The following is an 18,199-nucleotide window of genomic DNA, read 5'->3' as shown; positions in this document are numbered from 1 at the left end:
AGTCGTGCATTTTACTTGAGACACGACTAGTTCATGCCATTAAACAGGGTTTCTCCGGTTTAAGCATATCTTTTGTAAAATTCTCTTGTCAGACACCCGAATGACGTAAAAGAGATTTATCTTTTTACTGCTCCTTGTTAAGACATAATTATGCATTGTATTTAAATAATATCCATTTCTTTATTTTTAGTATTGATTTATTTTCTCTTGCCTTACATCATTCCCATTCAAGAAAAGTTAACATTCCCGAATGTTAACTTTTAAAGGTCATTGTCATTTTCATAGGTCAAAAATCATTTTGATAAATAATCTTTGACTTTGCTTTATTGCTTTTTAATGCTTATTTTATTACTTTAATGAAGTTTTTTAATTCAAAGGTATCAAAAATAAGTAATCGTATTTAAAACTCTCAAAATTTCTCTGTTTTTTTAATAACTTCTCATGATTGATGCAGCTCGAAATCTTTGGTATTATATGTTTGTAAAATTGAATCTTCATTTACTTGTTTTTTTAGTAACATTTAAAAGATTTTAAAAAATTGCCTTTTCTTTCCCTTAACATCCATTGTTTAACAAAAAGAAAAAAATATTTCATGAAAACTTTAACAATTTATTAATGCTCTGACAATGTTATGTTTTTAAAATACAGAATTTTATTGAATTAGAAATAAATCAGCCCTAAATAAATTGAATTTCTTTGTAAAAAGACATGAGCAAATTTTTTTTTTCTTTTTTTGAATTTTTTATTCCTAAAGCGTTGGTAAATATTGAAACCAAATAAGGTCAATGGATTTATAAATCATTGATTCATATGTCAAAATGGAATTTTAAATTTAACTATATAACTTTACATGCCTGTTAAAGAAAATTTATTACGTTTGAAAAAATCTTAATTCTCTAATAAGTCGTAAAAACTATCAAGTTAAATATCATATTAAAACATTCATAAAATATTGAGCTATTATTTTTTAAATAAAATTATTCGTTGAGCAGTTGTTAATTGCTTCTCCCATTGACAAATTCGCTTTTTTGTCAATATTCTTATTTTATTCATTTTATTATAGAAATAACTAGTATATTCCATTGGTCGTTCAGTACGCACTATAGTTATCAACAGTGAAATTTTTTTAATAGAATACATTACTAATTTATAATCGAATCGATCTTCAAAAAAAATTATAAAATTTTTTGTTCTTAACTGTTCTGAAAATCAGTCTTTCTTTTTTAAATAAAAAAAATTATTTTTTACCATTAGTTAGAGTAGAAATAAAGAAATTTAAACAAATTCAGGTCTTGAAATTTCTTTATTCTTTATAGATTAGACTTTCAAAATACTTCGAAAATGTTAACCTCTGAATAGCTTTCATGAGCAGTGAGATTCATCTTCCCGCATTGCCTTATTGGCTGTACTATGAAAACATTTAAATCATTTTTCTGTTTGTCAAATTATATTAAAGTGCATTATTTTTATAGACTAAACTTTCTTCTTTATCACCAAAAAAATAGCAATAATAATTTGAAAAAAAAAATGTAATAAAAAAAAAGAATGAAATCTCATTTTAATTTCATTTTAAAATTTCGTTACCACTTTCAATAACAAAAATAATTAAATTGTTTCTTAAAAGACGACATTTATAAATTCGCTGTAACGTTTATGAATTCTAAAGGGGCTTATCAAATAAGCTTATTTTTTTTCAGTTTCATTTCATATTTACAAAATGTTGCAAGAAATTTTTCCTTCACTTTTGGCTTAACTTTCATAAACTTCGAATGAAAGCAATGAAGGAAATCATTTTAAAATTCTTAAGGTTATAAATCGTTTTAAATAATCATGTCTTTTTATCGACAATTAGCCTTTTTAAAATTGAATAGTGGTTTTTAAGATTTTTTCTTGCATTTAATTTTATTATATTTATAAAAATATAGATTTAAGAATTATTAAATTTTATTTAAGAAGAGGACAAAAATATTAAGGCCTTTCCTTTTAATTTTAACTTTTGTGTAAGCTGATGGATTAGATAAATAAACTATTTTTTTACTTAAAAATTTAATTTTTAAATTGATTTAATAATTTTAAAAGGAAAGTAATAAAGCCATCTTCCTATGGTCAGATACTAGAGCAAATATTCACAGATGCACGGTTTCTAACTTTCTAAGAAAAATTTTAACATTATTTTATAAAAACTTCCCAATAAAGAGTTTTTTAACATTCATATAGAACAATTTCTTATCAAATAAAAATAAATGTTGATGATAAGTAAATACTATGAATTTTTGATAGATATAAAAGATTTTCTTAAAATATCCAAGTACCACTACGTAAGTGAATGTTTTTCTTAAATGCCATATAAAACATGTATTTTATGAAAGAAGTGGAAAAAAACGCGGCTTTTGCTTTTTTAGACGTTTATTTCCACTTTTATTTGAAATTAAATTCTAGTTTCATAAATACGGGAAAAACATCTTATAAAATTCAAACAGGGTGGTTATAATTAAAGCGACCTTATTTAAACCCCTCTAGAGCCCCTTCTTCCTATAGGATTTTGATGAAACTTGGTATATACGTCATATGGATAGGGGAAAGATTTCTGCAATGAAAAAATAGTTCAAAATTTGTGCATCAGATGGCATTTTAAAAAAATCCATGAAAACAATAATGAGATTTGCAACCAGAGCCCGAAAATCATTCTACGTGCATTTGTCGTTTTGAATCATGCCCTTGCAGAAGAAAGATCGAGCTTTACAGGTAAAACTATTTTATCAATAGCTTAGTTGCACTGCATGAATGTCGTTGTTTAAAGGAATTGCGAAAAGGGCCTATGTCGAAGAATCATTTGAAGAAATGATTATGAAATTTGAAGAAACTGGAGACTTGGATGAGCTGCGAGGAAGAAGGCGGAAACCAGTTGCGAATGAAACTGTCGAAGTCTCTGTCGCTGTGGTTGAAAGAGCCTCCAGTTCCAGCAATTCTTCAGCAAGTGCTCGATTGGTGTCACGTGATTCGGCGATTCCGTGATCGACAATACGAAAAATTCTGCAATCCATTTTAAAATGGCATGTTTTATAAAATTCACGTGGCGCAAATGCTACAACCTCTAGACCTCCAAATACGCTATGAATTTGCTTGTCGATTTTTGGTGAGAAGTTGATGACGCGTGATCTTCAAAAATATTTCTTTGAAGTATTTATTAGTTAAGCACAGTTTTGTGTAGTTTTTAATAAGTTCATAGAGCCTATAAAAGACGTACTTAATTGTAGTAGAAAGCACGAATTATAATAAAAATAGAATAACCGGATTAAATCCAAATTATTTATAGATTTATTATAAATAAATCTATAAATCTTAATAAGTGTAAATGTTGTTTGAAAAAATAAGAAGTGAAATCACTTGCAAATTATCGTCATTCTTGTTTTTATTTGCCAAAAAGAAAGAAAAAAAGAACTTTATAAGATGCAATTATTTTTCATCTCCATTCTCAAAATGAGTTATTAAATGTTTTAACTAGTTACTGTCGAAATAAATGAAGCTTTCAATCATTTTTACTCGTTTCTAGCTTTTTAGATTGTATATTATTAGTTACATGATCTTCTTCTGAATTCTTGAATTATCTTTAATCGTTATTATACATTAGAAAAATGGTCGTATAGATATATTCAAATTCGATATTGGAATTTTACTTTTTTCCAATTAGAGATCAACCTGTTTTATTACTATTATTACCTATTTAATGTTATTTTTGTCATTTAGCATTCCAGATCAGTAAAGATACTTTTACTACACAAATCCAAAACACCAATGTACAATTTCCATTGAAATTTGTAATTATTCCTCATCTTGATATATTTATGCAGTATCGAATTGATCTTTCTCTTATTCGGTAGCGTTTATTTACTTATCATATTCGGCCCGTTTTAAATAGGATTTGTAATTCCATGGACAATCCACATATATGTTAGATATCGCGAAATTTAAAAAGTAACTAAGTGTCGAAGATTTCCGGGGAGAGGGCTACTGTGGTAGTCATTAAAACAGGTCTTATAGAATGAATCAACGTTTCTTTAGATGGATGGTATTGCTACGTTTACACATACGGTCGGACTCTACAGATACCTCATCGGTAATTGTGGTGAACCTTGCGCCTCGAAGGTGAGTTCAGTTATTCCTATACAATTTAGGTGACAAGCAATAGGTTTGCCTACAGATTAAATGTCGCTATTCTTCCTTAAAAATGATAGAAAAAATGAAACTTATAGCATTGACCTGAAGGATCCATTTAGACTTACTGTAAAAATTATTCATATTTAGCTATTTTCAATCTACATGATATTCTATGGTTTGAGACTGTAAATATTTATGCTGTTATTTTAGCTGTGTAAGTATTTCTTATTAATAAAACACATGTAAAAAAATTATGCTTCTCTAAAACATGATATCTATTACATAATTTTAAAATATATGACTTTGGAAAAAGGAGAAATATCTCTCACAATCCATGGAAACCGAAAACTAATTGCACAATGGTTTTTATGTATTATTTGATAAAGTAAAAATTGAATATAATTTATCAAAAGATATTCTTTATATTGCAGCAGTGAGACAAATGTATTTGTCTCATAAATAACAAAGTAAAGGATTTTTCTAATACCTCTTCAATTGGAAATAAGAACTATAAATATATTCCAATATAAACAGCAATGTCAAATAAAGTATAAAAAGAAAATCTGTGTCTTGCGGGCAATATATCTAAATATACGCATTAAATTGTAGATACTCTTTAGAAATCGATAAGTTAGTTTGCATGAATCTTAAGCAACTTAGACTATTTATAGACCTATTATAGTACTATAGTTTTCGTAGAAATCCAAACCAATAGTCAGTTACAGTACTCACAAGTTTTTCATAAGTAGATACGTCATGGAACTATGAAGATTCACCTTCTAGTCTATGCATGTATTAACAACTATCAGTAGTTTAAATCTAACTCTTAACAATTAAAAACCTTAAAACTGAATGTTTAGTATATCTTTGATTTAATGACTTGGTATTATCCTTTTGAAGAGAAAGTATTTGAACCATCTATCCGTTTCAGTTCCTGAACATGGCAAGTGTGTTCATGAAGATCTTCAATTTGATCTGCATGATGCTTCTAATAGGTCATTGGAGTGGTTGCCTTCAATTCCTTGTACCAATGCTACAAGGATTTCCGCCCAATTCTTGGGTCGCCATCAACGAACTAGAGGTGAATTTTTAGTTGTAAATTCTTAAAAGGGCCTATTTTGTTCCAGAATATTGCACTACTTTTATATTAAATGTAATATTTGTTCATATTGAAACTACAAAGTTTCTTAGTATTTTTCTCTTGAATTGTGAAAGAAATTAGTCAAATGTATTTTCATGATTTCTTCTTTAACTACATGTTCTTTATACTTAAATATTTTTAAAAAAATATGTATGTTTTTCTATAAGTAATTGTTTATAATTTGCAAATCCATTGCTAGAAACGTCTCAAATTCCAAGTTTAAATTCTGTAACTGTTGAATTTACATAATTCAGATCCGTCCAACTTACTAAGAATACAAAGTCTTCCATGTAACGATGTACAAACTATACTTTTACATAGCTTAGCGTGAATGCAAAGTGGCTTAAATGTTGATTATGAGAAGCATACATTGAGTTATAAAAATTTTTATCACTAGAGATGCATAAACACAAAGAAGTACTTTTATATTATAACGATGGAAATATTTGTGATATATGAATATAAATGTTCAATATTTCAATATGATCAGAGGTATTATTCAATGAAAAAGTAGTATCGAAGAATTGAAAAAGTAATCGATGTGATAAATTGTTTAATTTTTTAAAGTTGGAAAAAATATTTAATTATCATTACATAACGTTTAACCTTTCTATATATTTTGTAGGTTTTTTTTAAAATTATTAACTCAAATAATACAATTTCAAAAAAATTGCCGTCTGCATTAGCAGAACTTTGATACTATTTTATTTCGATCCCTCCCGTTCACCCAATCGGATTTTTTAATGCTTGGTTTTGCATGTTATAAATGTTTGAAATCAATAACCGATTTTTCTAATTTGTGTGTCTTGACAGAATGCCTATTGGTTAGAGCAATACTCTTGGGCCTTGTTCAAGGCTATGTCTCATATGCTATGCATCGGCTACGGCAGGTTTCCGCCACAAAGTCTCACTGACATGTGGCTCACACTACTCAGTATGATCAGCGGCGCCACTTGTTATGCCCTCTTTCTTGGGCATACCACGAACTTAATACAATCCCTTGACTCCTCCAGGAGACAGTACAGAGAGAAGGTAAGTGGTTTTGGTTTCGATAACGAACTTCCGACATGCATTACAATATTTAGTGCTGTATCCATCCATGTTTCTTTTCTTACTGTTATATATCAAATCAGAAGCACTGAGTTCATTTTTCAAAAAATCTTGCATATCACATATATTCTCTAGCTGCAAAAATATCTATCTTTTTTTTTAACAAATACGTTTTTGCAACTTGTATATGCCCGGTTTTGAAACCTCTTTACGTATCAAATGAGACTAAAAGCTGAAAAAAACGTATTTGTGAAAGAACAGAAGTGGATGCTTCTGCAGCTACATAGCACATACATGGTTTCTATCATTCATAATTATTTAGAAGTTTTAATCAAACACTACTATTATTAAAAAATACACTACAATGTCTGCACAGTATTATCCGTCCGGCATTCAGAATAACATCGTTGGGATATCGTACAATAGCTTTTGGATAGATTAATAGAAAAGTTCTGCTAAATTTTTGAATTTTTCAAAAAATATTCTATTCTTCTTGTTAAAAATATTTTTAAAAAATACTGCGTTTTATGCTTAAAAAAATTAATCAGATTGAATGATTAGTTGGCTTGTAAGCATCTTTTTATAAGAAGTAATAACTCGACTAAATCAGTAGGATTTAAAATTTTTAACAGCTTTAGACAGTTGATTTTGTAGTTTGTATTTGTTGGATAGTTTTAATTTAATTTAAAATTAGTCAAAAAAATATATTCTAATAACAATTATTGAAGCAAATTATTAAAAACGACGAACAGAATCTCAAAAAAATGACCAACGGATTTTATATAATGTACATTCAAAATCATCTCATAAACATGTATAGAATTTTCAGTTATAATATATTAATTCATATTTCAGATTTTATCAACTTATAATATAACCCTAATGATGGCAGAATAGACACTGTCATTTGCAAATTTTCAAATCTTACATGTAAAATCTCTTCAATATTTAAAAAGTAATTAAAACGGATTTTAATTTCCATGAAATTTATTATTTTTAATAATAACAAAAAAATGCGTATTTGCTGAAAAATATGGGCAAACAATCAGAGTAATATTTTGGAAAGATAATTTCATAGACTTTAAAATGATTTAAAGTTTATTTTTTATGATAATTCTTTTGGCTATTGACAAAAAAAAAGAACCATTGTAACTTTAAATTTTGTTTCATTCGTAATCAACTAAAATTTCAAAAAAAAAAAAATGCCCATAAACTTACATTTTCAGAAGATATGATATTAGAGAATATTAAAAAATATTTTTATTTAAGAAATGCTTGTATATAAAGGTGTGCGTCTAATGCTTGTCCGCTACTATTGATGAATTTAAAATATTATATAAAAATTATAGGTCTTTCTGTAGTTTGGAGTAATATCAACGATTCTTTATTACTCTGATTTTGCCAAAATCTAATGCTTTCAAGAAAATTGTTATCTGTGTATATAATTTTTATTTACGAATAAAAATTACCCTTACAGAAAATGAATTTCCCTTCGATAATACTACTATCGCTAGCAGCTATTCTAATGCAGTAATTTTGTATTCGTCATTCGGTCAGTGTGAAATGCATTTAATTACCTAATAACGATTCAAGTAAAATATGCATTGTGTAGTGATAACCAGGTTGTAAACTACCTAGGATGCACTTGTGCAAATAAGCTCGGTCCACAGTAACTGAGATAATAACAGTGTCTTACAAAGATTTCACTCTCAGTATTAGTATTATACCCCGAATAAATATCAATATTGTAAATATCTCTACCGACAACTCAAATTCATTTAATAAAAATGGCACATATTTGATTAAATGACTTGAAAAATAAGAGTATTTGTTTGATACAAATGGCACAGTCCCTGCAAGACCTGTATAACTTAATTAAAAAACTCTGTTCGCATGACTCCATTAAATACATGATTTCGAATGCGAATGAGTCCAAGATTAAACAGTTCAAAAATTTCATTCAGAATGAGATCTTCATATCGTTTTAATCTAAGAAACCTTCCGATATCTTGACAAAGTTAAACCCCCAATTATGTAGCAAAAGCAAACTAACTATAGAGGTGGAGACACAGCAGGTCTTGTTAAAAAGGAATTGCAACATCCATTTCTGTATTTCATTTCTTCAGAAAATTCATTAATTCAAACCAGATTTAAAAATAACAAAACCAGTGTAGTTTTCAGCCTATTCAAATCAATGCCATGGTAATATTTTGACCAAAAAATTTAACAATGTCTTTTGTTTAAATTCTCGTGTGACCATAATTGATAATTTCAATGTGAGATGGACAAACTCTAATGAAATTATACAGCTATTTCATTCAGAAAAGGTCAAAGTAGATTTACAAAAATCTTGTTTTGTTCGAAGAACCCTATTCAGTGATAACTGAAGATAAATATCATACCATAAAATTGGATAACAATCTCACATTTTAAGAAAAGAAAAGTTCAAATATCAAAGGAAAGTTTTGAAATTGAAAACGTGAAAGAGATTATTTTATTTTTATCTTTTATTAGTAAATATCCCAAGTTGCCATTCAAAAATAGAGTGCTTTTATATAAACAAGTAATCATTCTCATTTAGGCATCTCTCATCTGGGGATGGGCAACTTATAAAATTTATCGCAACAAAATCCAAGCAATTCAATGTAGAGTTCTTACTAAGACAAATTCACTCGAGTACATCAAGAATTTTTACCATTCATTCTGACTTCAGAATAGAGTTTGATGAAGACCACATCATGAAACTGTTCGAAATCTTTTATGGACCTCTTTGATCATCCACATCCATTCATTCGTTCTTAATATCTATTTACTCATAAAAATATTAACTATAATTTCCCTTTAAAACCACAAAATGGATCTTTCCTCTTAAGCCACCATAATAATGTCCTTTCTTAATGCCAAACGGACATCCCTTTGCAGCCATTAAAACTTTGGCTAAATCTATAACTCAATATAATATTTTACATTCTGTTATTTATCACTTTATCTAATGTTCTTTTTATGTTAATACTCCCAACTTATGTTATTTCCCTAATGTATAGTTAATTTTTAGTGAGGTTAAACCAGCGATTGAAAGAGCAAATGTACATAAAACTGGTACTCGTGTATACAAACCAATCTTCATTGTCATAGTATGTGAACGTCCAAACTTTTTTTTTTTATTTTTAAAATCGAAAGATGGATGATAAATATAGAAACATTTTATCCATCTTGAGGCATTATTTTAACTTATACTTTTTATCAGCTGAAACTGCTCGCAAAATAAGACATGACAAGATTAGGAACAGGGAGCTAAGACCTGATCGAAACGTTTCAAAATAAGGAGACTTAACCTTCGAAATCAAACACAGAAACTCTGAATCTTGAAAAATTTGAAAAGGAATACAAAATGTCATCCAATCATTAACATCCGAAAACGTGCACACTCCAAGCAGCTCACATCCCAAACCTTACAAAAGCTATAAAAGTCGCGTGTTGAGTCTAAGACATTCCTCATAAACTAGCCTCACAACAAGCAATTATTCATCAAATAGAAGCCTGCTCAGTTCGTTTGGAAAATTCATAGAAAACTTTTTTTTTTCCTTTTTGTATATCAAGAGTTTCAGTTTTTCCCCGGCCTGACGGAATATATGTATACTTACTAAACTTAGAAAACCGGAAACAGAGGTTAGATGTCGGTCAAGCAGCAAATTAATTGCAAAACAAGGAGAAATTTTAAAAAGTTTATAATCAGCATTAAGAGGAATTTGGGGAAAATAATTCTTTGAAATCCTATCAGACGATAAATCTTTCCCCTCCTTCTGAATAATGGTACAGAATATTGGCTGCTTAACGAAAAAATTCTTCTTTTATCAATCGAGGGAATCCCTCTAGCAGGATAATAATAGACCTTATATGTCTTGAATAACGTCACACAAATTATAAAAACACAAAGGAATTTAATTTTTATTACATCTTCAGATCTTGCTTTATTAGATTACTATATGCTTTTGTCGATTATATCTTATTTCAAGATAGACACTTTTCAAAAGCTGAAAAATTTTAAAAAAAGGGGAAAAAAAGAAAGAAAGAAAAAGTAAGATAAAAAAAAAGGGGGGGGGGGAGTTCAGACTAACAAAATGGTATTACCAAGGAATTGTGCTAGAAAATGATAATAATGTAAAGAAATAATTACTCCTGTTGGACTACATTTTTACTGTTCTTTTATTTATTTTTATAATTATATTGCAACAAGTTTGATTGCAGTAAAATAAAAAAATATTTTATTTCCCTAATGAAGCAATAACAAATTTAATTGTTTTAGATATAATGTTTTGCCTTAAACTGGCAAATACACACATACTTGTTGAATTTTATAAGTATTTGAGATTTCTAACTAATATCCATCCTTATTTACGTATAAAACTCTTGCATATTAATATTTGGTAAACAGCGTCAATTTTTATGGCACAAACTTCGGTTATGATTGTTCTGAATGTTCATGCTACATTCATGCCAGAAATTTATTTACAGCGCAAAAAAAAATTTAAAAAAATCGAGAATCAGTTTAAAAACATTTTTAATTTATACGTCAATTTATGCACTTGCAAAATCGCCTCTATTTGAGTGCTACTTAACACATGCCATCTATAATATCTACTCAAAGACGTGCAATTCAAATCAAGCATGCTTAACCGAAATTTCATGTTTAGTAATTACAATTAAACGAAAACGCAGGTATATATAAAAAAAAAATTATACATTCTGGGAATGTTGTTCGTTTCAGTAAAGCAGTAAGCCACTAAAATAAATAACAAGCTGTTTCTAAATTCGAAATCTTGCAAATTAAAATAAGTCAACTTGCATATTTTGATGACTCGCATGTACCTAAATGTAGCATCAAAAGTATTTGCTGCAAATTTTTAAGAACGCTTTTATATATTTACGTACTTTCTGTTTCCTATAATACTTCTTAAAAGTATTTTATTTATTTACTTATTTATTTGCAATGAAAGATTTTTTTCTTTTAGCTGAAACAAGTGGAAGAGTACATGGCATATAGGAAATTACCGAGGCAGTTAAGGCACAGAATTACTACATATTTTGAGCACAGGTATCAGGGGAAGTTTTTCAACGAAGAGGAAATACTATCAGAGCTCTCCGAAAGACTTAGAGAGGTAACATTGTTTAACTTTTGGGGTTTTTTACAAAAAGTCAGTGTTAAATCAATCGCCATAATCAATATTTTTGCCTCGGTATTGGATCTGGAGGTTCGAAGCATTTAATCAAGCAGCCAGATATGGCATCTATCGGATTGTAAGATATCATATTTAAGGTCTGCTATTTATTTTATTTTATATAAGGATTTATTTGAAAATTGTGCTAAATTTAGTAAATTTTCTGTTAACACAAATCATTTGCGGATAAAGATTTATATTTTCAAATCCACCTATGACAACTTATAAAAAATTAATGTTTTGAAATATTATAATGATTGATACGAATGGTATACCAGCATCATCAAATCATAATTTTCCTAAGAATTATAGTATCTTTATTACTTTTTTTCTCATTTCCAAAACTCATTCAATTCTAAAACATATTATAACTCAATATTATATTTATCTGATTTAATTGAATAAAAAAAAATCTTTTCGAACATAAAATATCTGTGATTTGGGGAATATCTTTTAGGATTCTGCCTTAAAATACATTGGCTTTATTTCTATTCTTAGCAGAAACAATCAAGAAATTTCCTAAGTAGTTAAAATAATAAATCACTTAAAAGTACTTTTAAAAAGTAGCAGCAGTTTTAAAAGTAATTCAAATATTACTTTTTTTAAAAAGTTAAAAAATTAAATTGGTTCCTTTATTTTATTTTATCTAAGCGTACAAATGATTTCATCTATAGTTCAGGGATATTAAACGATATTCAAAACAAGAAATATTAAAAATGGTGCTCATTAAATCATGGAAACTTCAGGCCAGATATTTTCAGGCGGAACGGCTGCGATGCCAGAAACCTTCCTTTTTTCAAATGAAAACTGAAAAGTATCATTTAAGAATCAACAGAAGAACAAATAGTCTTAAAACAGCATGCAAAGGTTTTGAAACAACATAATAATTTTGTTCAGATCCTTCTTTATAAATCTTAAGTGTTGATTCATTTGTTTTTTTTTTTTTAAATGTAGGATGTGATCAACTATAACTGCCGCTCCTTGGTGGCTTCTGTACCCTTCTTCGCAAACGCGGACCAGAATTTCGTGAACGACGTTGTAACTAAGCTGAAATATGAAGTGTTTCAACCTGGTGATATTATCATTAAAGAAGGAACAATCGGTACGAAAATGTACTTCATCCAAGAGGGCATTGTCGATATCGTCATGTCCAATGGGGAAGTAGCTACTAGCCTCTCCGATGGGTCCTACTTCGGAGGTAAGCGAGAATTCACACGCTTAATATTACAATGAAAGTCTTCTATTGTTTATTTATCACTTTTTTTTTTCTGCTGAAGGTGGAAGTACATCATGCAGAATACTTTTAATTCGTGCAGTTATTTTTAAATTTAATATAAACTGACTGATACCATTCATCATATGAATAGTATTGATTTAATCATGCCAACCTTTATTAACTGTATTTTATTGCAACGAAATCATGCTTGCAGAATGAGCAAAGAGCATTCAACTAATCAACTATATTTGAGAAGAGACGAAATTAAATGGTGATCTGCCGCAAATCTGCCGTAGTTTCATTTTGCGATATCTCTTGAAGCTGGTGGGTGGTAGTGGACAGGCGATTGTTGATAATGCATCTAAAAATCGTGAGCTTTGTGATAAAATAAAAATATGCCAAACTGTCATAATGGCTGCGACTATTGGACATTGTGAAAGTTTTCTTCCAAAGAGAATAAATATACAGTGAAGTAAGGTTTTTAAAATTCTCTCAGAAATGGAGTGGTTAGAAGGTAAGTGATCATTAATGTATAGGGGTTTTGTATTTTCAAGTGAAATAAAAAATACCGGGCAGGCTTTAGAGAACTCTGTCGAAGATACATTTCCTGGAGAATGTTTAGTGCAGTAGTGATTTTAAAATTTATTTCTAAAATAGACTCGTGGTGAGGTCTTGACTATCAATACTACCATATCTAGCTCGACATGAAATAAAAATTATTAGAATCAGACCAGTTATTATGGCGGGAAGACCATTCTCCTATTTTAAGTAGATATATGGGTAATATTTTTAGATATTAATTTTTGATGATTTTTGTTCATATTAATGCTGTATCAGTGACACACAATACAAGATAGCATTTATAAACGTGTAATACAGAAACCGATGTTTATTTCTTTACCTTTTTCCTGTTTTACCATCCATACAGTAAATAAACTATATCCAACGTGATATTATTGTTCAAAACTTGTCAAACATTCCTCTGCTGAATCTTCCATTAGTTAGATATATTTATTGATATAGGCATTATACAAAGTTGGAACTGAGTGTTGAAAAAGATTTTATCTTTTTTAAAGATTTATCCAGTGCAAGAAACAACTGTCAATTAATTCATAAAACTGAGTGAAACGCAAAATTATAAGCATTTTTATCATCATGACTAATTTAGTCAGATGTGTGTATGTTGTAGATATCTTTGATATAACAATTTCGAATATCTCAAAAGCTCAAAACTAGTTCTTTGACTTGATATTATTAAAAATAATGCAGTAAACATTTGAATTAGTTTCTTTTTTAATTTTCAGTGCATTTTCAAAGCATAAAACAGTTATCAATTGAAGCAGTCAACAGTTGTATCAGAGAATTATAAAAATATGCTTGTCAAATAAAAAATTTTCATTCGAATTGTTTCTATTTCTAATGATTTCAAATATTTATTTAAATAAATAATGGAAAAGTTCATTATTTTTGTGTTGGGGAAAAGATACGATTCCAAAAAATAAGCAAAAGCCGATTCTGTTCCAGAACAATCAAGGTAAGAGTATTACTTTTATACAGTTTTCAGGTAAGTTTCTCTTGAAAACAAATATACTTATAGAATTTTAAAACATCATATTACTTTTTTGGAAAAGTTAATATTTATTTTAACAATTTCAATATTAAATGTGAAAAATATTTTAAAAGATTTCTTTTATTTCTAGCCCATTTTTTATTGACTAGATATAATGTATCCAACAGATTCTTACTCCAGACTTTTATCTTTCTAATGATTTCAGGCCATAGATAAATTCAAATTAGCATGGTTAATATTTTTTTAATTATCTCTATAGAGTCATGGTGTTTTAAAATAAGTTCTTTCTCTCTCCAGAAATCTGCCTTCTGACGAATGCGAAGAGAGTAGCGAGCGTCCGCGCCGAGACGTACTGCAACCTGTTCTCTTTGTCGGTGGAGCACTTCAACGCCGTCCTGAACATCTACCCGCTGATGCGTCGTACTATGGAGTCGATCGCGGCGGAGCGCCTCAACAAGATTGGCAAGAACCCCAGTCTTGTCTCGAATCGCGAGGACCTTCAACACGACCTGAAGGCCGTGAACGCCATCCTCTCCACGCAGCCGGCAGCGGACTATGACAGCAGCGAAGAGGAGTATGACAGCCGGCCCTTCCGCAACAAGAAGCTCAAGAAGCACTCAGTGGCCATGGGCGTCTCCTTGGGAATGCCCAAGACGCTGTTCAATGCCCTGCCGAGGCCCAAGTCCGAGAGCTGCTTCAATAACATGGAGCAGACGGGGCGGCCGGAATCCAGCTGTCTGCAGCGATCAGAGACATTTTACCAGTCGACGAGTCTGGCGCCGCCGGACAGCAGCGGTCAGCTACGGCCGTGAATAACCACCGTGCCTCTTTTACCACCCCTCTGAACTCAGAAGAGATGGGCCCTAAGTGAGCGAGTGCCTCACTCGGTTGTTCTCTCTAGTAGCCACTGGCTAAGATCCACACGCCCGTTGACGAAGTAGCAATGATAGCAAAGGAAATAGCATTTCGAAAGCTCACTATGACATTCAAATTTAGCCGAATCATTCAAATTAATTCATAATATTCAGATTTCACTCATTTTTATAAGCATTTTAAATCAGAATTCTAGACCATAAAGCAGTAAGTTTATGTTACTTTACTTTATAACACTTATGTAGTAAGTTTCATGAATCAAAATATCATATCTATTTTTTTTAAAGTAATCTGTCGTAGACAGTGACAATTTAAACACTTAAATAAGAAATCCAAAATAATTTTAAAGTTAAAATTTTAAAATCGCCTTTATTTATATTTATGTATATATATATATATATTTCGTTTCACTAGTATAAAAATTTCAATTCTTTCATCAGGAAACACATACCATTCGATGTATGATATACAGTTTCGTTTTCATCATTCTCCTTTAAAATGTGAAAGAGAAAGGAAAGAAAAGAAATGCAATGTATCGATGAAAAACGCGGGTTATGAATCACAGAGTGATACGCCACACCAAAGGCCATCTGAAAATAATGTGGCTTTGTCGAAGAATGGCATGTGGTGGACCGAGTGGGGCACGAATCCCTTCGGTGGTGCAAACTTCATATAAAAATGTCACAGCAAGAGACTCTGTGGCAGATTGTACATAGCTGTAGAAAAAAATAGCCAATTGTATAGGAATCTATTTTTTTCTGTACACGACTTTTACGTAATGCACAATCAACGTAGAAGCCGGTCGTCGATGGACAGTGACGGCTCTGTAAAAAAGAACTTATGTGAATTATAGAAAAAGAAATTTTTATACGGATAGAATAATATAAATAATATGTTTATTTGTTGTAAATTGCTGTGTTTCAGCTCGTCGGAAGGCCTTAGTGAAAGCCTCGCATTGCTTCTTTTTTTCGCACTCAAGATACATGTTTAATTGTCCTTCTAAACATAATTTCTATTTGAAGAATAGGGTATTATATTTCTAGAAAGAAAATTTCATGAAAAAAGTTATATCGTTTTTTTAATTAGGTTCAATTTATTTTAAGTGCAACCAATCCAGTTGCATAGAACTTGATTCGAAAAAGATAATAAACAATTGTCTTTTGTGAATGGAACAAGCTAATAATTCCAAGTTTACACGTATCTATTAGACAGCAGAAGAAAAAAAATAAATTTACATTAAAATGACTTTCAGTTCTTCGTGTATTAACAGATTCTGCACACAAAATAACTTTATTTCAGTAATTGACACGTCAACAGGCTTTATTAAAAAATAATAATAAGTGTCTGTAAAATTCTCTCTGTCATATATGTCTTTAAAAAACATATATGGGGAAATCTCCACTTTTTATTCTTGTCAAAGAATTTACATAAATTAAGGGGAAAAAATGCATGTGCACTTACAAGTTGTATTTTATCCAATTATTGTTAATATTTTGAGCAACATTTAAACTGTTATTTAAACCTTCCTGTTTTGTTTTTTAACAAAAATTCAATTCAAAATCTAAATTAATCTTATTTATACTCATTATATACTTGATTTGAAACGAAACAATAGAAGAAAAAAGCGGCTTGAAATTTTAATTTTTTCATCAACCATATCAGTAGTTCATCTATTGACAAGAAATTCACACAAAAGCATAGATGATTTTGAAAGAAATGAAATAACTCATCTTGATTTTTTTAAAAAGAAGTAATGCGAGATCAAACATTATTGTTAGAGATTTGTAGATTAGGAATTATATATTTTAGGTACTGCGTAGTCCGTAGGAGTTTAGCATGGAATCCAGTGTAATGAGCTTAGCCTTTTTCAGCCATCGATGTGAATTTTATTTTTGTAGGAAATTTAATTTCAATAGCAGTGAGATTGCATACAAAAGGAAGATGGCAAGAAAAATGTAATGGATGGTTATGCTCAAGAATGCCCCCGACAAAAAAATAAAAAGCCAATACTTTTTTTTTATCCTTTACTGTATACTCATATATTCAACCTAAAATACAAAAAAAGGTGGGTTTTTTTTTTTTTTTTTTTGTAATGATTTAAGTAAACGACCACAAATTTGTGATGTTTAGAAATATCAAAACTTTTAGTTCATGGTTCATGTTTTAACTCATTTCAGACAATAAATGATATTTTGATATTTTTAATCTGTAAAGGTTGCCAGACATAGCAAAATGTTATCCATTATTGTCTATAACTCATCAGTATTCAAAAATCATTAAAAAAATCATTTTTCATATTTCATTTTTGATAGCGAATTCAATTCTATTACTCAGCAGTAAATCAAATTTAGCAGAACTTTAATTAAATGAATGAATTAGAATAAATCCTTCAATTCTATACAATACTGGCAATATAGTCATATAGAAAAATCATATTTCTTTTTTTATTCTTTATTTTCTAAAATAATGGCAATAATATGAATATTCATTTACTTTCCTATTTTAAATGCGAACTTAAAAATTCATTTCAAAATTCTGACAGCTTAAAATACCTTTCCTTTTAAAAAAATGTGAAAAAATTTGTTTGAAAATCTTACCAATCTTATGTATTTACTAATTTAGATCTAACTTCGATTTTGTCATCATGGCAATATTTAGCATTTTTCAGGAGAACGTTATTTTCACTTAAAATTAAATAGAAAGATGGGATTTAAAATAAAAACTTCCGGCCTACATAATTATTTTTATTTCCATTTCAAACGCCATAAGTTTTAAAGTAAAAAAAATGTATTAGAATTATAAAATATCCATCATTTTACTATACTATTCTATTTCTCCCTGTACTCGAATTAAACCATTACGAGACTACTTTATTCTGATTTTTGTTATTGCCAAATATTTACACAACTGGAAAGTTAGATGCTTGTGATAAAAGCATCTTTATTAAAAATAAATTTAAAATCAATAAGAAC

The 18,199-nt window shown here is 29.3% G+C and overlaps 1 protein-coding gene across 2 annotated transcripts in view; it reads left to right on the top strand.

The window, feature by feature from the left end:
- The window catches only part of LOC129968240 (potassium/sodium hyperpolarization-activated cyclic nucleotide-gated channel 2-like), a 95,210-nt gene extending 77,583 nt beyond the window's left edge, over positions 1-17,627 (top strand). Inside the window, exons 6-11 of one of the 2 annotated variants that reach the window (XM_056082095.1) lie at positions 4,063-4,146; positions 5,090-5,239; positions 6,113-6,331; positions 11,362-11,508; positions 12,523-12,766; positions 14,652-17,627. In XM_056082095.1, the coding sequence (XP_055938070.1) occupies positions 4,063-4,146; positions 5,090-5,239; positions 6,113-6,331; positions 11,362-11,508; positions 12,523-12,766; positions 14,652-15,166 (1,359 nt within the window). In that variant the 3' untranslated portion in view covers positions 15,167-17,627. The remainder of the gene's footprint in view (positions 1-4,062; positions 4,147-5,089; positions 5,240-6,112; positions 6,332-11,361; positions 11,509-12,522; positions 12,767-14,651) is intronic. The other variant, XM_056082099.1, reaches the window with a different exon arrangement.
- The last annotated feature ends 572 nt before the right edge of the window (positions 17,628-18,199 follow it).

The sequence above is a fragment of the Argiope bruennichi genome, chromosome 1, assembly GCF_947563725.1.
Source record: "Argiope bruennichi chromosome 1, qqArgBrue1.1, whole genome shotgun sequence".
NCBI lineage: Eukaryota > Metazoa > Arthropoda > Arachnida > Araneae > Araneidae > Argiope > Argiope bruennichi.
The sequence above is the reverse complement of the archived record's forward strand: the minus strand, read 5'-3'. Positions and strand labels throughout refer to the sequence as shown.